Genomic DNA, 25,082 nt, shown 5'->3' with positions numbered 1-25,082 from the left:
ATGAAACAAATCTACAGAGTACCTTTGGAAAGAAACAGTGAACGTGTACAACAGCTGCGATATGACTATGTGCAGGTAAGCTATAGTAGCATTGGTACTGAATCTGGAAGTGTATACTGTAGTGCTGTGCATGTGCCTGCTGTGCTGAATTTGTTTTGTCTTGTCTAGAGAGTGATGGAGCTAGAGGCAGATGCCATGGGTCATGAGCAGTTTGTTGTGGATGAGGCTGGTTTTCACCTCACTAAGAAAAGGAGACGTGGCAGGAACATCATTGGACACCGTGCCATAATCAATGTCCCAGGACAACGTGATGGTAACATAACTATGTGTGCAGCTATAAGTCAAAATGGTGTTGTTCGCCATCATGCAACCCTGGGCCCATATAACACTGCACACATTATTACATTCCTGGACGCCTTACATGACATGCTCACTAATGTTCAGAGACCAGAGCAGACCAGATACGTCATCATATGGGACAATGTTAGTTTCCATAGGGCTGCTTGGGTCTGCAACTGGTTTACAGATCACCTACTCTTCACTGTACTCAACCTCCCCCCATACTCTCCATTCTTGAATCCAATTGAAGAGTTATTCTCTGCCTTGCGCTGGAAGGTCTATGACTGTCATCCCCATCAACGCATAGCCCTTTTACAGGCAATGGAGGAGGCATATGGGGATATTGACCAGCCATCATGTCAGGCCTGGATGCGCCATTCCAGAAGATATTTTCCCCGGTGCCTTGGACTAGAGGACTTTGCATGTGATGTAGACGAAATTTTGTGGCCGGAGAGATGACGCGATGTAGACTGATTGCTCTTTTTTCCTCAGGGAAAATACTATTTTGATTTGACTTGGAAATAAGCACTTGTGTTTGTTTTGATGTGTGTGAATAAACACCAGTACTTGAAGTTTGGATCCCTCTATGTTTATGGACCTATGACCTCAAACTGACATAGCCTACCTTGTGCACAGAGAAAGCAAAAGCCAGATGTGTTTTTTTATTCATACTATCAGTGTGTAGTTGGTGCATTGTGTGCTTATTAATGTGATGGCTTGTGTTAACTGTTTGATATGAAAATACTATTTTTACAAAGGTTTGGAGAGTTAAGCAAGAGTTAAGATAAGATAAGATAAGATAACCTTTATTGGTCCCACACGTGGGAAATTTGTTTTGTCACAGCAGGAAGTGGACAGTGCAAAAGTTATGACGCAAAAATTAGAATACAATAAGAATAAATACAGTACACAGCTGTACAGAATAGAATAAAATAATATACTATATACAGTAGAATAAAATAGAATAAAAATATACAATAAGATAAAAATAGAATACGAATGCTATATACAACTGAGTAAAAATACAACGATGCCAGAAAAGATTATTGCACTTAGTGTTATTGCACATGTGTGGATGTGTGTGTTTGTTCAGTTAAAGTCTTTGTTGTGGAGTCTGACAGCAGTGGGGAGGAAAGACCTGCGAAATCTCTCCGTCCCACACCGTGGGTGCCGCAGTCTCCCACTGAAGGAGCTGCTCAGTGCTGTCACAGCTTTTTATTGCTTTTGCAAGAAAACTACAATGTTTTGCTGATTTGGTGAAGGGTTTTATTATTTGTGTGTAGAGTTTTGCAAAAATAGGCAATAGTTACAAAAAAATTGCTTAAGCCATCAGAAACAACTGTAACACACTACCACTCAAAATTGAAAACACATGTTGCAACCTCTTCTTCTGCGTTTTGCTAGATTGAATCCAGCTTCATCCACAAAGATATATTCATGAGGCCTAACCATTGAGTCAAGCTCAAAGATTCTAATTTTAGTTTTGTAAATGAAATAGTATAATGTATACATGTGCTGTATATACAAGTATACTTATAACTAAATGGTATTTTGTTTAGAATTGAAAGACGGCCACATGAGGGTGGAAGAACACACATGTGCTCACGTCACCAGGAGACACTTATTGTGGATATGGTCCATCAGAATAATGCAATTTGACTGCATGAACTGCAGCAAGGGAATATAGAAGACAAAATTTATTTTGAATCTCGGAAAAAGGAGAAGGAAAGGTTACAATGTCATAGCTCAACATGCCATTATTGAACTGCCTGGCCAGCGTGGTGGAAATGTAACTGTGCTGCCATCAGCAGCTATGGGGTTCTCCGCTGTCATGTTACTGTTGGGCCATACAACACCGAACTTCTAGCAACATTCCTGGATGGTCTACAGGATGCTTTGCTTGAGCAGAGACATCGCGAGCAGGCAGAGCATCCCATATCATTTGGGACAATGTGACCTTATTTTATGCAGTTAAGTGTTATATGTGCCTTGACTGCATAAAATAAGGTCCTGGATAAATTATGGTGCTTTAAGCGGATTCCATACCTATGGCCAATTTAGAATTAAGTTAACCTAATAAACATGACCTTGGACTGTAGAAGGAAACTGGAGCCAAGCAAAATCAAGCAGGTGTGGTCAACCATGCAGGGTTACGGCTTGTAAGCAGGGGTGGGGGTGGGGGGGGTTCTGTATAATTATGAGCTGGGACTAGGATTTTGGCTGTGAATCCTTTAAAGCGTGTGGATTGCAGGTAAATTGAGATAACTCAAATGGAGATCTGTGGAGTTTGAACACTATGATGACAGACAGACGAGGGATTACACTGCAATGGTAATCTCTCATTTTAATATGTTTTGCTGAATCTATCCAATGTAAGTTCTGTTGATTCAAGGTCATAATGCTGTGTGTCCAGGAAAAAAAACTGTCTAAATTATTTATTATAAATTATATATATATATATATATATATATATATATATATATATATATATATATATATATATATATATAAAATATACCAGACAAGTTAAAGTCTGCACCTCCTTGAAGACCTCACACCGATGGGCCTCTTTTCTTTTCTTCTACCCTCTATTCTTCATTATCTAATTCAAGTGTCAATTTTCAGCTGGCGCCTGCATTTACCCTTTCTTCTGCTATTGTCTCTGCTCAGCGGGGTGGGATGCCTCCCACTTAATCGTTGATCCAATTAATCTGAAAAACCTTTCTCTGCTTCTTTACAAGAATGATGGCCGATGAATAAAAATGTGCAACAAAAGAAGCAAGTTAAAACAGAGCAGTGTTAGTGATTGACACCGGAGCCAAAATGCCTGTTCATTGCCATTATGCCAGATCGAGTTATGGAACCTTAGTAGAGAAAGGTGGCCTTGATGAAAGAGATGAACATATCTAATTAACTTGGGTTAAATAAAAGTTTCCAGCTCCACACAAGTGAGTCAACCACCCCACAGCTTTTCATCATTTTGCCTCCTGGTAGGGCTTTGGAAATTGTGGGAGCTTATTAAACTGATGTCATTTTATCTTCATTCTGCAAAACACACCTGGCATTTCTATTTGCCATTTTCTCTTGGGTACACAAAGGGAACACTGGCTGCACTGCAGTACATTTCAGCAATCCAAGCAGGCCAGATGGGTTTGGGGTGCAGAAGTCTGCAGTTACATACTTGTCTACATGTACAAGCCCAGTCCCCAAAACACTGGGAGTTTGTGTAATGTGTTTTTTTTTAAAAAAACAAACCCAAATGCAGTGCAGTGATTTCCAACTCATATTTTATTAACAGCAGAAGAACACAGAAAATGAAAAAAACAAACAACAAAAAATCAAATTTTTAAACTAACAATATGTACTGTTTAAAGTGGGACTTTTGGTCATTTTGAATTTGATGGCACCAACTTGTCTCAAACATATCTGGGTACGTGAATGAATACCACTGTGTATCATCCCCTCTTCTTTGCAATATGTAAACATCTGGGAATTGAACAAGTGCTGCTGGGCTTTTGAGAACTGAATGTTGTCCAAATGTCCAATATTTGAACCAGCCCGAATCCACCATAGCACAATGTGTACCCCTTTGGCACTTTACCGACACGCTGTACATCCCTCTCCGACCAAGGCAAGGCAAGCCACATGGCTCACTTGTCCCAGTTCCAATTCAATTCAGTTTATTCCATTTTATTTAAACATGGACATATATAATAACATGGACTGAACCACCACTCACAACCACTAGCACTTGATATAGCCTCTGTAGAAATTATCCACATATCTCACTTATCTTAACTGCACTACTGTATAGTTCTGTGTAAATAATCATTGTGTACATACGATAATTTTTAATCCTACAACTGTTTATAACTTGAATAGTTCACATTTCTGTATAACTGTATATCTCAGATTTCTGTAGTTTTTTATTTCATATTTATATCCTGTTCATAGCCTGTACATAGCTTGTACTCACTACAGCCTGTACATACTTATAGTTATAGAATATTCATAACATACTTCATACCATGTACATTATAACATACCATAATAGACCCATTTCTGTAATATACTTACTAGGGGTGCAACGATATTCGTATCGATATTGAACCATTCGATACAGTGCTTTCGGTTCGGTACGCATATGTATCGAACAATACAACATTTGTAATTTATTTTATCAACTTTCCTTCTGACGATGCTGTCTGTGTGGAGCGCTCAGTGAATCTGCGTTCGACTACTCCGCCTAGGCTGCACTGTCGAGCGCAGATCCACTGAGCGCTCAACACAGACAGCATAGTCAGAAAGAAGAGCGCAGGGCAAGCTAGCGAGACAGAAGTTAAGCTCTCCTTGCAACATGGACCTCCCCCACCCTCATTCAGATCTGGCGTTTGGAATTATTTTGGTTTTCATGTGACGTATGACCCTGAAGGTAAGCGAGTCATGGACTAAAGTAAAACAGTATGTTGGATGTGCCATGCAATGCTCAATTACATGGGTGGGAACTAGTGTGTTAGCTCGTTAACGTGTTGGCCGTCTAGCCCCATGCACGGGGCGATCGGCGGTAGCTCGTTAACGGAGATTTGCCGTGTTGTGGCGTTAAGGTCATTTCAACGAGATTAACCTGAAAGCACTAGTGGGAACACAACAAATATGACTGCACATTTACGCCGACATCATCCTAGTGCAAAGACAAAAACAACAAGCATGCTACTAACTTTAGCCGAGTCATTTAGACAGCTGTTAGCACGTGATTCTCCTTATGCTGCTGAGAATATAGCAGAGAAGAAGCGGATAGTATAGCTTTTATTTTGGAAAGAGACATTTCTCTGTAATAAACTCTCTTTTCCAAAGATGAGTGATTCCTCAATCAGATACAGGGCTTGCAATATCGCTAGCCCGACGTCCTGGGGCTAGCGATTTTTCCATTCGGGCTACCAAAATCTCTCTTCCCTGCCCGTCGGGCTATTGTAGGAAGGAAAAATATATGTCAATGCTTTTGCATTCTTTCAGAAATGTAGCTGGCTAATTATGTCATTGGCATCGGTGAGCCACTGTCAATGTGACATATTGAAATCGCGTTTGAATTTGCACTTGTTTTTTTTGCTTTCACTTTGCAATCGTGCGAACTGTGTATAGAGAGCGACAGCACTGATTGGTGAGTGATGATAATTTGTGCACCAATTCCTCTGACATCGTCTTATTAATCGTTAGCTTACTATGCAAACATGACAAGTGAAATCTCCCGCAGCAAGCTTAAACATGTGAGAGGTTGATCGCGCAGAGAATCGCTGAGCTTATGTGAGTGCGTGTGTAAAAGCAGCAGGATTTATATTTTATTTCTGCTAAGCCAAATAAGACAGGTCAGGGTGAAGAAGTGACAGCCAAAGAAAAGCTTACCACAAAACGGAGAAGTTATGACAAATCAGACTATAAGGCAAAAAGAAAGGGCAGCTTTATGGTTTCATGGACAAAATAATTTCTGTGGCTGCAATATGACGAGCTAAATAACCAGGGCTGCACATAAGTGGTCCGCAGGTGCGCATTCGCTGTCAAAATAAAAAACACGCACAAGGGTTAGGGTTAAATTTAAAAACTGTACTTTTGTTTGGCCATATTTCAGAGCTGCAACATCACTGGAGTGCCCAAGAGCACAAGGTGTGCAATACTCAGAGACATGGCCAAGGTAAGAAAGGCTGAAAGACGACCACCACTGAACAAGACACACAAGCTGAAACGTCAAGACTGGGCCAAGAAATATCTCAAGACTGGTTTTTCTAAGGTTTTATGGACTGATGAAATGAGAGTGAGTCTTGATGGGCCAGATGGATGGGCCCGTGGCTGGATTGGTAAAGGGCAGAGAGCTCCAGTCCGACTCAGACGCCAGCAAGGTGAAGATGGTTTGGGCTGGTACCATCAAAGATGAGCTTGTGGGGCCTTTTTGGGTTGAGGATGGAGTCAAGCTCAACTCCCAGTCCTACTGCCAGTTTCTGGAAGACACCTTCTTCAAGCAGTGGTACAGGAAGAAGTCTGCATCCTTCAAGAAAAACATGATTTCCATGCAGGACAATGCTCCATCACACGCGTCCAAGTACTCCACAGCGTGGCGGGCAAGAAAGGGTATAAAAGAAGAAAAACTAATGACATGGCCACCTTGTTCACCTGATCTGAACCCCATTGAGAACCTGTGGTCCATCATCAAATGTGAGATTTACAAGGAGGGAAAACAGTACACCTCTCTGAACAGTGTCTGGGAGGCTGTGGTTGCTGCTGCACGCAATGTTGATGGTGAACAGATCAAAACACTGACAGAATCCATGGATGGCAGGCTTTTGAGTGTCCTTGCAAAGAAAGGTGGCTATATTGGTCGCTGATTTGTTTTTGTTTTGTTTTTGAATGTCAGAAATGTATATTTGTGAATGTGCAGATGTTATATTTTTGGGTTTTTTGGGTTCATTGAGAACATGGTTGTTGTTCAATAATAAAATTATTCCTCAAAAATACAACTTGACTAATAATTCTGCACTCCCTATATATATTTAGACGCTGACACAAATTTTGTTTTTACATGTTTACTGAAACATATTCCAATTATAGTTATATTATGAACATGGTCATAATTTGTGGACTCTCAGCTTTCAAATGACGGCACCCACATTTAAATTGAACAAAGAGTTTAGGAGCTTCAACTCCTTAACATGTGCCACGCCCTTTTCGAAGGGACTAAGAGTAATTGGACAATTGGAAATCAAAGGCTCTTCGTGGACCTGTGTGCAGGGGCGGATCTAGAAGGGTGGCATGGGGTGGCAAGTGCAACCCTAAAATGATCCCTTGCCACCCAAGTGCCACCCCAGTTTTCATATGACAGTGTTGTTTATTAAAATAAGATAGCATGAACAGTTTGAGTGTAGTTACAGTCAACAGTGAATATAAATGCTAAAACTGAATATATTGCATAGTGTCCCCCCCACCATTTACAAATGGTTCAGCCCATAGCAGGACCAGCTTTTTTCTTGTTTTCAGTAGCAAGCATGCTTATGATTGTGCCAGAGCACATTTTGAACAACACCATGGGAATTTCGCTTTTACACAGGTGGTTGGATGTTACACTCTGGAAATGGAAGAAGGTGAGTGTTATTAACCCTCCACAGACACGCTGCACCCTGGTCCACAGACACGCTGCACCTCCAAATCACATGACTGATCTAAGCTGACATAGCAACAAGCTGCAGCCACTCTGACTCTGTAAATCCAGAGTTATGATAATATATATATATATATAAGCCACACTTTTTTCTAAATACTGTCATCACGTTTGTGTGTGTTTTAAGCGTTTTCTAAGGGCAGCGCAAAAACAGTAAAGGAAAAAAAAGGGGAAAAAAACACCTCTTTCCTATCAGTGGAAAAATGTACCATGTCGACCAATTTAAAAAAAAGTCAACACGTAGGATTTGGTTTTTTAATTATGTGGGCTACAGACAATTATTAAGTTATAGACTGTATTTATATGAAAAACGTGTATACTTACTGCATTTGAATTATTTTAACCATATATAACCACCTGCATATGTGTTTGAAAAAAAAGGCTTTAATTTTGCCACCCCATTTGATTTCTTTGCCACCCTCATGCCACCCTAAGAACATTTCTCTAGATCCGCACCTGCCTTTGTGGGCAATTTCTTTGTTATGCCATTATCAATTAACCAGATAAAAAGGTGTGGTGTGCTTGCATTTGAGAGATTTTGCTATGAAAACACAACATGCGGTCAATGCAGGTGAAACAAGCCATCCTTAGGCTACGAAAACAGAAAAAAAACATCCAAGACATTGCTACAATATTAGGAGTGGCAAAATCTACAGTTTGGTACATCCTGAGAAAAAGACAAAACACTGGTGAACTGGTCCAAAAACACCTGGATGTCCACGGAAGAGAACAGTGGTGGATGATTGCAGAATCATTTCCATGCAGATTAAAAACCCCTTCACAACAATCAGCTAAGTGAATGAAGCTCCAGGAGGTAGGCATATCGATATCTTATATGTACCTTAAGGAGAAGACTGCATGAAAGTAAATACAGAGGGTTCACTGCAAGGTGCAAGTCACTCATAGGCCTCAAGAACGGAAAAGATAGATTGCCTCAAAATATCTAAAAAAGCCAGCACAGTTCTGGAAAAAAGCATTCAAAAAAGCACACAGCAAAGGCAGTGTGATGGCTTGGACAATGTACCAAAAAAATACAGCCAAAGCAACCCAGGAGTTTATTAAAGCAAAGCAGTGGAATATTCTTGAATATCCAAGTCAGTCACCTGATCTTAACTCAACTGAGCGTGTATTTCACTTGCTGAAGACAACACATCGGACAGACAGGCTCACAAACAAACATCAACTGCAAAGCGCTGCGGTAAAGGCCTGGCAGAGCATTCAAAAGGAGGGAGCTTAGCAGCACTTTCAGAGACTCCCTTGCTCAGGCAAAAATTGGGCCTAGTGTCCTCATCATTGAAAAACCTGTTCAGGACTAGGATACTCAGGTTAATCCTGCAGTACAGGGGTCTGGTCTGGTGAAGGGAAATATGGAAAATGACAGGAATTGTTTTATTGTTGGCATCATTATGGATGTTCCTGTTGTTGTAGTTTAAAATATGACTTTACTTGTTTTCATTATTATACTTGAGGGAAATGTACTAAAATGTACTGGTTCACTGTAAAGGATGATGGCCCAAATACTCCTATGAGAAAATCATGTCTACAGTAGTAAATATTGGAGTTTTAAGCTAGTGAACCGTTTTCAAATACACGCTTCAAATGTCAGTATCAGTATGTATTTTTCACTGTACCTGAACGTGGTTTTGTTTTAGTCGCTCTTCAAGTAGCAGACAGACGAGAGTAGTGAGTACGTTTTCCTCATCCATTTCTCTGATCAGGAGAAGTGGTAAGGGCGTGTACAGCTGGTGACACAAATTTGAAGGCTAGACCGTCCCATTTCACAAGCCTACAAGGCTTGCACTTCTGGCCTTTTCAGCTCATGAAGACCACGTTCTCCAAGGCTCCAGACCCTGAATTGGGATACAGCCTGTATGTGTTGTACCTTATGTTCAAAAGGGGAACTCAATACCATTCCAGCAGAACTGTTCAAATGTTTCAGTGTTTTACAAAGCCTTGCTTTGCCCATCACAAGTGAAATGCAGACAAGACAATGACACTGATTAAAGGAGAAAACTATCAAGCATTTTACAAATAACAGAGCCTGATTACCACCAAAATAGTGAGGACAATCTGGCAGAGATATGCTGCTCACCCAGCCTTCAAATACTTCTGGGTTTGATTGTTCAAGATTCAGAGCAGGTGTGAGAAGGACAGACAAAGCAATACTCCCCAATGGTAGAGTTACAGCTTCATGTGAAAGATAGAGACTTATTAGAAAAAAAGGGAAACAAAGGCAAAATAACCCAGCCTGCCCCAATCATTAAAGCTATTTAAACTTGAGTGTAAAAATCTAATCCTTTGTTAGGATAAGATGACCTTTATTAGTCCCACATGTGGGAAATTTGTGTCACAGCAGAAAAGTGGACAGTGCAAAGTTACAGCAGCAAAAATTTAGAAAAACACAGGAATAGGATAAGATAATAAGAACAAGATACTATATACACAATACAATAAAACACCATATGCAATAGAATAAAATACAATGTTGTCAGAAAAAGAGAATTACACTAAGTGTTATTGCACATGTGTGGATGTGTGTGTTTGGTCAGCTGTGAAGTCCATATTGTAGAGTCTGACAGCAGTGGGGAGGAAAGAACTGTGAAATCTCTCCGTCCCACATCGTGGGTGCCGCAGCCTGCCACTGAAGGAGCTGCTCAGTGCTGAGTCTCCTGCATGGGGTGGGAGATGTTGTCCAACAGGGATGACAGCTTAGCCGTCATTCTCCTGTCACTCACCACCTCCACTGGGTCCAGACGGCATCCTAATACAGAGCTGGCCCTTCTGATCAGCCTGTTCAGTCTCTTCCTGTCCCCAGCAGAGATGCTGCAGCCCAAGCAGACCACACCGTAAAAGATGGCTGAGGCCACCAAAGAGTCATAGAAGACCTGAGCTGTCATGGTCCCTGTGTCTCTCTGGTTGACTCTCTGTTAGGCAACATGTTTGTTTTCGCTCTCTCCCTCCTCCCTCTCGCTTTCGCCGCAGTGATCCTCATTGCGGGCTCCCGCTGCTGGCCTACACACCTGCGCTCATCACCACACTGGTCGCCGATCCCAGCTGATTGCCGCACTATTTAAGATGGCGGATCTACACTAGTCTTCGCTGGATCATTGAGCTATCAGCATCAGTCAACCCGTGAACCTACAAATCAGAATCTGTGTGTGACTCTTTCTTTAATCGGACCTTTTTGTGTGTGTAGATTTTCCCTGGACGTGATTACCAGACTACTTGAGGTGCGGCAGTGGAGAGTTGGATTTGGACAGAAAGTGTGGAGCACTTCTTCCCGACCCCTGTTTCCCGACGGACCCTTCTGACTAAGGAAAACCCGGCTTGTGCCTGAGTCCCTTTAAGAAATCTTATCATGAGCTTCCACAGCAGGTACAGCCTGCTCTGCCCTTTCCTGTAGAGGACTGGAATTATGAGTCCAGTCCAGTTTATTGTTCAGATGAACACCAAGGTACCTGTAGCTGTCCACGGCCTCAATGTCCATACCTTGGATATTTAGTAGTTGCAGAGGGTGTCTGTGCCTGTGGAAGTCTATCATCAGCTCCTTGGTTTTCCTAGTGCTGATCTGGCAGTAGTTCTGCTGGTACCAGTCCACAAAGCCTTGGGTCAGTTCTCTGTCCTCCCTGTACAGACATTTCATATTCTATTCTTTACAAACTTCTTCCCCCAAGGCAATCCGACTGTTTTTCTTAGTAAGGTTAACTAATTAAAATTTTCAGTATGGCAGCAGACTCTGCAGTCCCTTATCCTTTGCATTCATTGTTATGTGGCGTTTTCCAATACATTTGTGTCACGGTCTGAGGGGACAGACCGTGCAGGGGTGTGTGTGGTGGACCCAGATGCAAACACAAGAGAGTGGACCGGAGTAAACTTCAACTGAAAGCGAGCCTTTATTGTGGCTGATGACAGGTCTCAACACAAAGCAGAAACATCGTGACTAAAACTGAACCTAAACTAAACTGGGAAACAGGTACTGATAAACTAAGGAGACTCAGAAAACCATGACAATGTTGTACAGACTGACCGGGAGGACATGGAGGGTAGGAACACAGACGACGTGACGCAGACTACATGAAACACAGAGACTAAATACACATGAGGGATGATCAGGGGAAGTGGCCACACATGGGATCACAGCTGACACACATGAACCTAACGACAGGACAGGAGGGTGCAACTGAATACACTGACATGAATACAGATTTACAAAGTAAAACAGGAAACATGGAAATTAGACATGACAAGAACTAAACATAACCACGCAGACAGGACTCACGACCCAGGGAAACTTAGTACAGGGGAGATGACATAACTGACAGCATGAACTTGACAATACAAGACACACAGACATAAACACACGAAGGGCAAGGGAGGCTTGATACGAGGGTAACACATACAACTGGCTGGACTACCTAGTGAACCTAAACAAACAATAAACGATAATCATCAAAATAAGTTAAACACAAAACACTGGGTCGCACGACCCAGGACCATGACAATTTGACCTGATAACAGCTTTGCAAATGACCTAACAGCATTGTAGGTCTTCATGCATATCCTCATAAATTGCATTTTTAAATAGCCTGAATAATGGATAAAATTTAAAACCACCCTGAGAGAAAAAGGTTATATGAAATGCATGGTCAAATATGTGGTTAAAGTTAAACAGCCTTCCAAGTTAGCTGAAAAGTATATTAAATGTTGTCTTTTTAAAAATTAGTATTTTAGAAATAATACCATAGTTACCATTGACTACTTAGAAATTCAAATACCACACTTTTCAGATTGTCTGATGCACCTTGGTATTGATTCTCCTTTTGATGGTTTTTAGGGTACACCTATGTTGAGGGATTTCATTTTTAAGTATATTGAGGAGAAAATATCTAATCACAGGAACATTCGGAAAGGTGGTTTTTTCCCCACTCTCAGTAAGATTAGGAGACAGTGTGTTGATTGCCAAAAACAATGCTTGCTTGGCTCAAGATTTTTGATGCCTGTCTGACTTTATATGCATTTATAGAAAGAGCAAACAAATAACAAGACTGCAGTGCCCGACAGCTAATTACCATACAGTACATAAGCTTTAATCACAGTTGATTAGTCCCAGAACTTGAAACATACAGTGAATATTCCCCTTTCACCAGCATTAAAAGATTTTCATGACAAATAAAAGCTCAATTAAAAAAATGAGAGTATCCAAGGCTGATTTAAAGAGTGGGTTTCTTTGATGGGGATTTCTAGTGGCAGCAGCATCAATTTCATGTGCCAGTCTTTAAAATACCATTTCACGATCAAAGCAGCCAAACGTGAGTACAGGGACAGGGTGGAGCAACAGTTTGACAACCCTCGGAGTATGTGGCAGGGACTAAACACGATCACAGACTTTAGAGGGAAAACCAGCACACCGCAGACCACGGCCTCTCTGTGTGAGGATCTAAACGTATTCTACGCTAGATTCGACGCAGCGAACACCATGAGACCGGACAGTGTGCGCACCGCGGATGACGTCAGTGCGCACACTGTGTCTGAGGAGGATGTGCGGAAGTGCTTCAGGAAGGTGAACGCGCGCAAAGCTACTGGTCCGGACGGGATTCCCGGCCGCGTCCTCAAGTCATGCGCGGCTCAGCTGGCTGGAGTGTTCACGCACATCTTCAACCTTTCCCTCTCTCTGTCTGTAGTCCCAGCCTGCTTCAAAATGGCCACCATCGTCCCTGTACCCAAATCCTCCACCATCTCCTCATTGAACGACTGGCGACCTGTAGCCCTGACCCCCATCGTAAGCAAATGCTTCGAGAAGCTGGTCAGGGACTTCATCTGCTCTGCACTACCCGACTCACTGGACCCTCTACAGTTTGCATACCGCCACAACAGGTCCACTGATGATGCCATATCCCTGACACTACACACTGCCCTGTCACACCTGGAGAGACACGTATGTGAGAATGCTGTTTGTAGATTACAGCTCAGCATTCAATACCATCGTTCCCTCGAAGCTGGACAGGAAACTGCAGGATCTAGGACTGAGCAGCTCCCTCTGCAGCTGGATCCTTAGCTTCCTGTCTGACAGACGCCAGGTGGTCAGACTGGGCAGCATCACCTCATCCCCCATCACACTGAACACTGGTGCTCCACAGGGGTGTGTACTGAGCCCTCTCCTGTACTCACTCTACACCTACGACTGCACAGCCACTAACAGCTCCAACATCATTGTGAAGTTTGCGGACGACACTACAGTGGTGGGCCTTATCACCAACGGTGATGAGACGGCTTACAGGGAGGAGGTCAGCGCCCTGACCCACTGGTGTCAAGACAACCATCTCACCCTCAACGTCGCAAAGACAAAGGAGTTGATAGTGGACTTCCGGAGGTGCAGAGAAGTACACACCCCCATCACCATCAACGGCGCTGCTGTGGAGAGAGTGAGCAGCTTCCGGTTCCTTGGAGTACATCTGGCTGAGGATCTTACGTGGTCAGTACACACAAACAAAACAGCAGCAGCGCCTCTTCTTTCTCAGGAGACTGAAAAGATTCGGCATGAGCCCCCGCATCCTCAGGACCTTCTATCACTGTGCCATTGAGAGCATCCTCACTGGATGCATCACCACCTGGTATGGCAACAGCACCGCCTACAACTGCAAAGCTCTCCAGCGAGTAGTGCGGTGCTCTGAACGGATAATTGGAGGTGAGCTTCCCTCCCTCCAAGACATCTACAGGAAGCGCTGCCTGAGGAAAGCGGGGAGGATCATCAAGGACTCCAGTCACCCCAGCCATAAACTGTTCAGACTGCTTCCATCAGGAAGGAGGTTCTGCAGCATCCGGTCCCGTACCAGCAGACTGAGAGACAGCTTTTTCCATCAGGCCATCAGACTGCTGAACACGTCATAGACACCTCAGCTTCACTACTGGAACTTCAACATTATGCACTCCATACTGTATATAAATGCCACTTGTTTTGCACATATTCAACTCTGTATATTTTATATATTTTATTATTATTATTATTATTATTATTATTATTATTATTATTGTTATTATTATTATTATTTTTTTTTTTTTTTACTATTTAATTTGTAAAAATGTGTACACACACACACACACACACACACACACACACACACACACACACACACACACACAGGAAAATATTTAGTATACACATCCAGAAATGCATACACTATTATATATTGTACATATATTTATTAGTTTCAGGTTGGCCATTCTCGTATTTTGCTCGTTTGTGTTGTTGTGTTTGCACATCTCTGTTGCTTGTGGGGCTCGCACACAAGAATTTCACTCGCATGTGCCTGCACATGTGATGTGACAATAAAAGTGATTTGATTTGATTTGACTTCTTAGATATCTCATTATCATTTTGTATCTCAGAAATTAGTCTCGGATTTAAAGAACCTGAAAAAGGTATTTATGATTCTGTAACACACACACACACACACACACACACACACACACACACACACACACACACACACACAAAGATTCTAGGTCCGACCAACCGTCTCCGCCGTGGGCAAAATGATGACGGGTAATAAGGTAATTACAAGGTAATTTATTAATACAATGCTCCAAAAATAAAAAATAAAACAGTCCAGTGTCCCATTTGCGTACAAAGTAAAAACACACAGTCCAAGGCCAGAGCCACCTATGCCAGAAAGCCAGATGCATTCCACATCACTTTAACAGGGGTAGCAGTTGTCCTCTGAGACCCACCACCCTGTAAGTAGACAGCCAGTGATCACTCCGGCCTCTGCAACTCAACTGCCTGAAGCTGCGGCGTGTAATAGGTCCTGGCCTGCACAGAGAGACAAAGTAACACAGCAGTGTTTGTAGTGTGGGCTGTAAGTAGACCAGTGTATCAGTGCAATTAATTACACCTGCCTCTAATTAGTCCAACCCCATTACAGCCATTAGCTCACCACAAATGTGACACACACACACACACACACAACCACTCCCAAACCAGAGCAACGTCACACAAAAATATGGACATGAATTAATACAGGCACATTAGTCTACCATGTTACAATTCCATAAGATACATTTTAAATTCTACACAGAGCCTTTTAGCTTATTTATAAACACTGCAAACCCTTTTCATGTGTCTATACTGAGCATATATAATCCCAACATTGTTCAAGTTCTTTGTTATGTTAACATGACGTCTGTGTGCATCATGTTGTGTTTGCCCTTTTCCCCGTCTCATTATTATTATTAGTAGTATTAGCTGTGTTCCCGGTGTGCTCCTACGTCCCTCGTTAGCCTTCTGTGTATTCATGTCGTTCTTATTTTACACTGTGTGTTCCGTGTGCTAGCTCGCCTGCCTGTTTAATTCATTTTGCATTCTCAGTTTAGTTTTCTGTTCCGTTGCAATCCAGCAATAGGTGTTTACACATACCTTTAAGGGATAGAATTAGTTCCACTCTGGAGTCCCCACTTACCTGTTTGATCAAAGGATCAATGATCTTGAGTTACTAGACTTTACGACACTGACGCATTGGGCTACGATTTTAGGTTTAGTTTGTGGATGATACAGCCATCATGGGGTGTATTTGGGATGTTCAGGAAGAGGAGTACAGGAGTCTAGTCGTCACGGGTTTGAAACTGACTCAGGCGCAGACCCAAAATCCTTGGCAAGGAAGACAGTGTGTTTATTTACACTGGAAACACCAGGTGACGATACATACACAGTGTGGCATGGGACAAGGGTCCGAGGCTCCAGGGTCCAGGAAAAAGGGAAATTAGTCCAACACAAGCTCCTCTCCTCAGGAGTTTCTTTACACACACGCTCGCTTGGTTGGTTTCGCAGGAAACAGATCCAGGGTGGATCTACAGACACGCACAGAAAAGTCTAATTAGAAAACGATCTCAAGAAACTCACAGACTCTGACTTGCAGATTACAGAGGGACTGACACTGATGGCACAATGATCCAGCGAAGAATAACACAGGTCCATCTTCAATCTGCTGGAATCAGCCGCAGGTGTGACGGTGAGCACAGGTGCGTTGGCTAGTGGTGGGAGCCCATAATGAGCACCGCCCCGGCAGAGAGGAAAGAGAGAGAGGGAGAGAGAGCAAAAACAAAACATGTCGCCTACACAGAGTCAGCCAACAAGGCACGGGGACCATGACAGCAGTGAGGAATTTTGTTACATGGAGTCACACCTACCACCTGCAACTCAACACCTCAAAGACCAAGGAACTGGTTGTGGACTTCGGGAGGTTCAGACCAGGTCCACTATCAGTTAAGATAAAGGATGAGGAGGTGGAGGTGGTCAACACCTCGGGCTGTGGGTGGACGACAAACTGAACTGGTCATACAACACACAGCACCTGTATAAGAAAAAGGCCAAAGCAGACTGTGTTTCCTCAGGAGGCTGAGGTCTTTCAACATCTGCAGGAACCTTCTGAGGATATTTTACTAGTCGGTGGTTGCTGGAGTACTGTTCTATGCTGTTTTGTGCTGGGGGAGCAGCACAGCAAAAAATGACTCACACAGGCTGGAAAAAACTAATCAGGAAGGGTGGCTCTGTGGTCGGCATGAAGCTGGACACTCTGGTTATTCATGATCATATGCAGAGCATATCGAACATTGTCCATAATGTATGGCAGGTTTTTTTGTGTGTCCTCCTCTGCCACTGTCACCAGGCGAGTTCACTCAGCAACAGCTTGCTTCTGCCCAAGACTAGGACCAATAGATTTAAAAACTAACTTGTCCCACATGCCATCAAACTGTTTAACTCCTCGCTGTAGGGGAGGGGGAGGGGGAGGACAAAGGAGGGCAGGGACTAAGCAGTAGCATTTTGGCTGCTGCACTGTGTATTCATAGATGTTTAGATATGCTATATTTTCCCCTTTATTCTTTATTTCAACTTTTATTACTATGCAAATTTTTGTTGGTGTTCTGCTACTGGAAACTGAATTTCCCAGAGGAACCTACCTGAGGGATTAATGAAGTTCAGTCTAGCTATCTATAATGTGAGGTGGTATAACTTGGAGCAACAGCCTGCCATTGGGCTCTTTTCTTGGTCACTCACTCAGCTCAACAACTTAAAAATGCCCATTAAGTTGTTCACTGCTCCCCTGTCTGTGTCAGCATTCAATAGTGAGATGTTAAACTCACCATTGAGGGTTAGGAGACTGTTGAACCAGTTCAACTCATCAAAGATGGACTACAGCAGTGATCTGAAAAACTCACTACTAGTTATCACAAATGCTTGTGTAGCGGGTTGTGGTCTGTGGTTTGGCTACAGGTGGTTCAGTGGGTTCAGAGGGCAGTGCCAGGGGGAGGCACTGAGAGCAGACAGCTGTGCAGCATTCATTGGTGACAGAGGAACATTTAACATTTAAACATTTAACAGCTGTGTCTGTTTCTTCCTGGGCAAATTAACACTAACACATGTTACACTGATATTCTACTATTACACATTACATGATTGTTATCAGCGGACAAAATTTGATTGACAGATAAGACTGGTACAGATAAGTGGATGGGTCAAAAAAAAAACCCAAGAAGTACAAACTTTCACTGTTCACACTGACTGGGTTAATCCACACAGCAGGGAAGATACAACAGGATAATACCTTGCAATTTCTGGACAGTGCTGTGCACATTGAAGAGAATGGAAACCTCAACATTGCAGTTTACCTGAAGCCCACACACACAGTCCTACCTACTCTTTGACTCCCACCACCCTCTGAAACACAAACTTGGAGAAATCAGGACCATAAAACATTCCCTCTAATGCAGAAGGCAAAGAAAAGGAACACACACATATAAAGGAACGTCTTGATACATGCTCAGTCATCCAGGTAAGCAAATCCCCAAAAGTTTTCAGTGGGGGAAACGTTTCTCCCACTAAGATTTCTAAGCTTCCCTTTATCTCAAAGATCCTGGAAAAAGTGGTCTGTAAACAACTTCAGACCTGCTTAGATACCAATGGTATTACTGAAAAATTCCAGTCAGGCTTCAAGCCTCGACATGAGAGAGCTTTGTTAAGAGTTTTTAATGATCTCCTTTTAACCACTGATTCAGATTGCTCTGTGGTTCTAGTCTTACGGGATCTGAATTCTGCGTTTGACACAGTAGATCATAACATTCTATTATCAAGGTTGGATCAAGTAGTTGGTCTTAAGGGCACAGCCTTATCATGGTTTAAATCTTATCTTTCAGAGAGGTCATTCTCTATCGCTATGGGGCAATATTCTGCCTCCTCTGCTCCCTTTTTCTGTTGTGTGCTGTTGTGTGTTTTGGGCCCTACAGTGGGGCAAAAAAGTATTTAGTCAGCCACCGATTGTGCAAGTTCCCCCACTTAAAATGATGACAGAGGTCAGTAATTTGTACCAGAGGTACACGTCAACTGTGAGAGACAGAATGTGAAAAAAAAATCCATGAATCCACATGGTAGGATTTGTAAAGAATTTATTCGTAAATTAGGGTGGAAAATAAGTATTTGGTCACCTCAAACAAGGAAAATCTCTGGCTCTCACAAGACCTGTAACGTCTTCTGTAAGAAGCTTTTCTGTCCCCCACTCGTTACCTGTATGAATGGCACCTGTTTGAACTCATCATCTGTATAAAAGACACCTGTCCACAGCCTCAAACAGTCAGACTCCAAACTCTGCCATGGCCAAGACCAAAGAGCTTTCGAAGGACACCAGGAAAAGTATTGTAGACCTGCACCAGACTGGGAAGAGTGAATCTACAATAGGCAAGCAGCTTGGTGTGAAAAAATCAACTGTGGGAGCAATCATCAGAAAATGGAAGACATACAAGACCACTGATAATCTCCCTCCATCTGGGGCTCCACGCAAGATCTCATCCCGTGGGGTCAAAATGATCATGAGAACGGTGAGCAAAGATCCCAGAACCACACGGGGGGACCTGGTGAATGACCTGCAGAGAGCTGGGACCAAAGTAACAAAGGTCACCATCAGTAACACACTACAACGGCAGGGAATCAAATCCCGCAGTGCCAGACGTGTTCCGCTGCTGAAGCCAGTGCATGTCCAGGCCCGTCTGAAGTTTGCCAGAGAGCACATGGATGATACAGCAGAGGATTGGGAGAATGTCATGTGGTCAGATGAAACCAAAGTAGAACTTTTTGGTATAAACTCAACTCGTCGTAAATATTAAACATTATTGTAAAATCTTAAATAACACTGCCCCTAGCTATTTAACAGAACTTCTTCATTTGTATAATCCTAAAAATCCTAAGATCTTCTAACCAGATGCTCTTAATGCAACCTAAGTCTAGGTTGAAAACCAGAGGTGATCGTGCCTTTGCTATTGCAGCTCCTAGACTGTGGAAAAACCTCCCTATTGCCTTTCGCTCTTCTGAGACTGTTCAGTCTTTTAAATCTCGTTTAAAGACCCATCTTTTTACTCTGGCTCTGACGTAAGATAGTTTGATTATCATTTGGTTGGTTTCTATGTTTGTCTCGTCTTGTGTTGTTTTTGGTAAATTTGTCTTATTTTATTTATTTCCTAACTTGTGAAGCACTTTGATCAAAACTGTTGTTTTTAAATGTGCTATATAAATAAATTTTGATTGATTTTATTGTCATTTCATCCATGTACAGTGGTACAGTACAGAGTGAAATGAGACAGCATTCCTCTGAGACCCTGATTAGGTAGAGGATCATTAAGGGGTCCATTGTCCCTCTTGGTGGGTTACTCCCACAGAGCTTAAATCTGGGACTCTCCACCATTGGACCCTAGAACTGAAGAAGCTTCTCAGATGAGAGGTGAAACATCTTCAAGCACTTAAGAAGTCCAGACGCTTTTTGTTCCAAGCTCCTTAGACTTTAAACTAAGTTGTTTCAGCTATTTTGACTATTAGTAGCTTCTCTGTTCTTCTGTTTATGCACATATGTTTTCAAACTAATTATACCACATTTAAAAGTAAGATTGTTTTGGCTTTTTATTATCAGAGTTGGTGCTGGAAAAACTCTGGACACGATTTTAATCACTTAAAAAATATGCAAAAATAAATTTTCAATTGCATATTTTGATATTATATAAGGTATTGACTTAAATATTTAGTGACGAGAACCATGATGTTTAATTTTACATTACTTAGAGCAAAATTGAGTATTTTGGTCTAAATAAACAAAAATGTGATGTCCACATATGTGGACGCCAGGTCCTAGGAGGTTAAATTAATACATATGTATTAAAAAAAATGCAAAATCATACTTTTTTTGTATAAACATTGCCCTGGATTGTCTTTTAGTCAGTTGGGTTAACACTTGTATTCATATTTTTAACCCCAAAATTGGGTTTTATCTGGCAGACATGTTTTGCCCCTTATCTCAAGAATCACTGATTATCATATATCATATGGTCCGCCATTCATCTCTGGTTGATTCTAATAAGTCCATTTTCTTTCTCTTGCTTCTTTGTTTTTTCTCACTCTTCTCTTTTCTATATCTGTGCTTGTTTATTTCTGTTTTTTGTGTGTGGGACTCTATCTCTGGTTCCCGCCACTGCCCGAACACACCTGTGACAATCAACCAGCTGTTCCTGCTGATCTCATCAGCGAACGTCATTCTTCACCTGATCATTAAGCTACCTAGTTAGTGAAACCCTCACTCTTCCTGCTTTTGTGTATTCCGATCATGTCTCTGCCCTGTGCAGGTTCCCAGACTTCCTTCCCAGTGAGAGAGAGTGTTGCCTGTAGTTGTATTTGGGTGTTTGAATGCCCTTTGCCCCTGTACCACTACACCCCTTTTTTGCATTGTGTCATTGTGTAAATATTTCCACTTTAAATAAACACATCAGAACCTGTGCTTGAGTCCACCCTGCCTGCTGGCCTTGCTAATGTCAAAAGACATGAAGAAACGCCTTAACCCCTTCATATTTATTTTACACATTCCCAACATGAATACAGCACACTATGTGATGTATGCATGTGAGGATTTCAGGAATGGTATCAAATTATTTTGAAGCTTATGCGTAAGTTCAATAAGGAAGATCCAAATAAGATCATAATCACTCATCTGCCTGCTTTCCTGGGTGTCCAGCTGTTTTTCTGTTCTTTAGATGACTGCCACTTTCCCACATTGTCAATCTCAATACTGAAATCATCATTTTAGTCCAATCATCTTCTTGGCCACCTTCTTTGAGCCAATCAGCCTCCACTTCATATGGTTTCAATCTGTGCTCTCCATCATTCCCCCTTTCAGACTCTCTTTTGTGCAACCCACCTCCTCATCATCCCCACCTGAGACACCTCAGCCAGAGCTCCATTCAAGGCTCAGTCTTCATCTTTACCACCATCAGCGGTGGGATTGTGTCCTAAATCCTATAATCACTGAGATTCTTTTCTACCATGATGGGTCATCGGGGTCTAATTGCCAAATACATCACCTTCTCTAATTCAATAAATCATGAACAATTCTTTCAGGTGATCTCTCCTCATTGAAGTTCTTTTAAATGCGTTTGGACATACATTAAACTGTCCCAGGTTAATAATACTGAAAGATGGCTATAGAAAGAGCCTATAGTCAGAGTTTACTCTATATCTTTTCTTTCTCATATCTTTAATGCAATACTCATTATAATTTAAAAAAGGTTACAAAATATTAACGACATTAGCACTGCTGTGATTATGTTGCTAGCAGTGTAATGTGCTCTAATGTGACCCTGACCAACACAAAACATTGATGCATGATTGGCAGACCTAAGTAACAGAGTGCTTCTCTTGTAAGAATGTAAAACTTACTTTTATCAGTGCATGAATTTCAACATTCATTTCTTTATTTGATAGAGACAGTAAAGCATGGAGAGAGAGAGGAAGACATGCAGCAATAGGCCTTGGGTCAGACTCAAACCCAAACCTGCTACTCAAGAGACACTCGCTAGACTAGTTCCGCCAGCTCCAGCTCCCGCACCAGTGCCCTCTCGGTTTATCCCGCAGACTCTAGGTTGTGTCCTCTGCCGCCCTTCATGAGGGAATTGGGCTGCTGTGGGAGTTTTCTGGCAGGACTCAAATGCAGGACTCAGAGTTGTGCAAGCAGAACAGGGTTTCTTTTTACAGCACCAGGTGAGATATGTACGTATATACAGTCAATGAAGGTTGAGGGTTCCAGGGGTCCAGAGGGAAGGTCCAGGGCTGGGCGGGAAAGCACTTGCTCACACTCTTCTTCAACCAATCTGTGCTAACTACTACACTCAGTCCAGAAATCCATGCTGTGCCTCACTCACACACCTCATGCATCCAGGCAGGGTCCAGGGAAACAGGTGGGAGAACAACAATTAGTAAACCATCCAGATCATCACGGGAAAGAAGCACCAGAAAAGAGCCGGGGCTACACTAACTGAAGTGAGTACAACAATCAAGCAAGGACCAACACTCCACTGAGACCTTAAATACTGCCAGGAGTAATCAGCTGGGATGAACAGCAGGTGTGCATGGTGTGGGCGTTGAATCCAGGATGGCACAGAACCCCAGGTGTCGCCCTGGCGGAGAAGGCGAGCACAACCACCAGAGCAGCATATGGCAGACCGTGACAGTTTCCTGCTATTCCAACATTTTCCCCAGGATTTCTGACAATGCTGCAAAGATTTCTAAAGTAACTGGCTGCCTTTGTGACTGTGCCCTGTGCTGAGTCCATCCATCATCCACAACTCAGTATTCTTCTTCCTCCAAACACGACGAGTTGAGTTTATACCAAAAAGTTCTACTTTGGTTTCATCTGACCACATGACATTCTCCCAATTCTCTGCTGTATCATCCATGTGCTCTCTGGCAAACTTCAGACGGGCCTGGACATGCACTGGCTTCAGCAGCGGAACACGTCTGGCACTGCGGGATTTGATTCCCTGCCGTTGTAGTGTGTTACTGATGGTGACCTTTGTTACTTTGGTCCCAGCTCTCTGCAGGTCATTCACCAGGTCCCCCCGTGTGGTTCTGGGATCTTTGCTCACCGTTCTCATGATCATTTTGATCCCACGGGATGAGATCTTGCGTGGAGCCCCAGATCGAGGGAGATTATCAGTGGTCTTGTATGTCTTCCATTTTCTGATGATTGCTCCCACAGTTGATTTTTTCACACCAAGCTGCTTGCCTATTGTAGATTCACTCTTCCCAGTCTGGTGCAGGTCTACAATACTTTTCCTGGTGTCCTCCGAAAGCTCTTTGGTCTTGGCCATGGCGGAGTTTGGAGTCTGACTGTTTGAGGCTGTGGACAGGTGTCTTTTATACAGATGATGAGTTCAAACAGGTGCCATTCATACAGGTAACGAGTGGGGGACAGAAAAGCTTCTTACAGAAGACGTTACAGGTCTGTGAGAGCCAGAGATTTTCCTTGTTTGAGGTGACCAAATACTTATTTTCCACCCTAATTTACGAATAAATTCTTTACAAATCCTACCATGTGGATTCATGGATTTTTTTTTTCACATTCTGTCTCTCACAGTTGAAGTGTACCTCTGGTGCAAATTACTGACCTCTGTCATCATTTTAAGTGGGGGAACTTGCACAATCGGTGGCTGACTAAATACTTTTTTGCCCCACTGTATACTGAGAAAAAGGTTTAAGGTTTCGCGGTTTATGAAATACTACAACCAGATTACATTCCCACTTACCAAACTCACTTCTCCCACTCGAATTTTCCCGTGCTCACCTGAGGCTGATCAGGTGTTTCCTAGATTAAAAGAGCTATTTAGCACCACACCCATCCCTACCCATCCCAACACCTCCAAGCAGTGTACTGTGCAGGTGGACTCTGCTGACACCAGTGCAGGAGCAGTCCCATGCTCTCAATGTGACATTGTTTACACTCCTTACCAGTTCCCAGTCATCCCTGGTCACACATAGCGTTAGATGTTGTCACTGGTGTGCCATGCTCCTCAAATTATTCATTCCAACCATAGTTGATAGGTTTTCTAAAGCGCCCACTTCATACCTCTTACTACGCTTCCTTCAGCCCCACAAACTGCCACTCTACTTGTCAATCATGTTTTCAGACTACATGGGGTCCCCCAGGATATTGTCTCTGACAGAGGGCCACAGTTTGTCTCTCACGTGTGGAAAGCATTCTGCACAGCCTTGGGAGTAGAGTTGAGTCCTCAGGCTATCACCCTGAGTCTAACAAACAAACAAAACGGGCAAACCAACAACTGGAAGCTACCCTTCGTTGTGTAGCCACCTCAAACCCAACTTCTTAGAGCTCACATCTAGCCTGCATTTGATATGCACATAATTTTCTCACCTCACAAATACTGGGTTTTCCTTTTTGAAATCTGTCTCGGTGACCAGCCACCACTGCTCCCTTCTTAGGAAACAAAGATCGCAGTATGTGCAGGAAGAACTACGCTGCAGTTGGAGGATTTGGCGACATGCCAGAGCGGTGCTCTGCATAACCGTCGACTCACAGATCGGAGGAAGACCCCAGCTCCTCACTACACCATTTGCTAAAAGGTTTGGTTATCATCAATGCACATTCCTCTTTAATGTATGTGTAAAAAGCTGGCCCAGTGCTTTCTAGGTCCTTTTGATATCCAGTGCATCATAAACCCG

The 25,082-nt window shown here is 42.7% G+C and overlaps 1 protein-coding gene across 1 annotated transcript; it reads left to right on the top strand.

Moving 5' to 3' along the window:
• On the top strand, positions 1–21,860 carry LOC146645580 (uncharacterized). Its single transcript, XM_085392587.1, has 3 exons — positions 1–75; positions 169–697; positions 21,745–21,860. Exons 1-3 carry the CDS (start codon positions 1–3, stop codon positions 21,858–21,860), a joined length of 720 nt encoding a protein of 239 aa, XP_085248713.1.
• The last annotated feature ends 3,222 nt before the right edge of the window (positions 21,861–25,082 follow it).

Source organism: Rhamphochromis longiceps, linkage group LG20, assembly GCF_057381845.1.
Source record: "Rhamphochromis longiceps isolate RC_006_pf linkage group LG20, R_longiceps_female_GT1.1, whole genome shotgun sequence".
Classification (NCBI taxonomy): Eukaryota; Metazoa; Chordata; class Actinopteri; order Cichliformes; family Cichlidae; genus Rhamphochromis; species Rhamphochromis longiceps.
The sequence above is the reverse complement of the archived record's forward strand: the minus strand, read 5'-3'. Positions and strand labels throughout refer to the sequence as shown.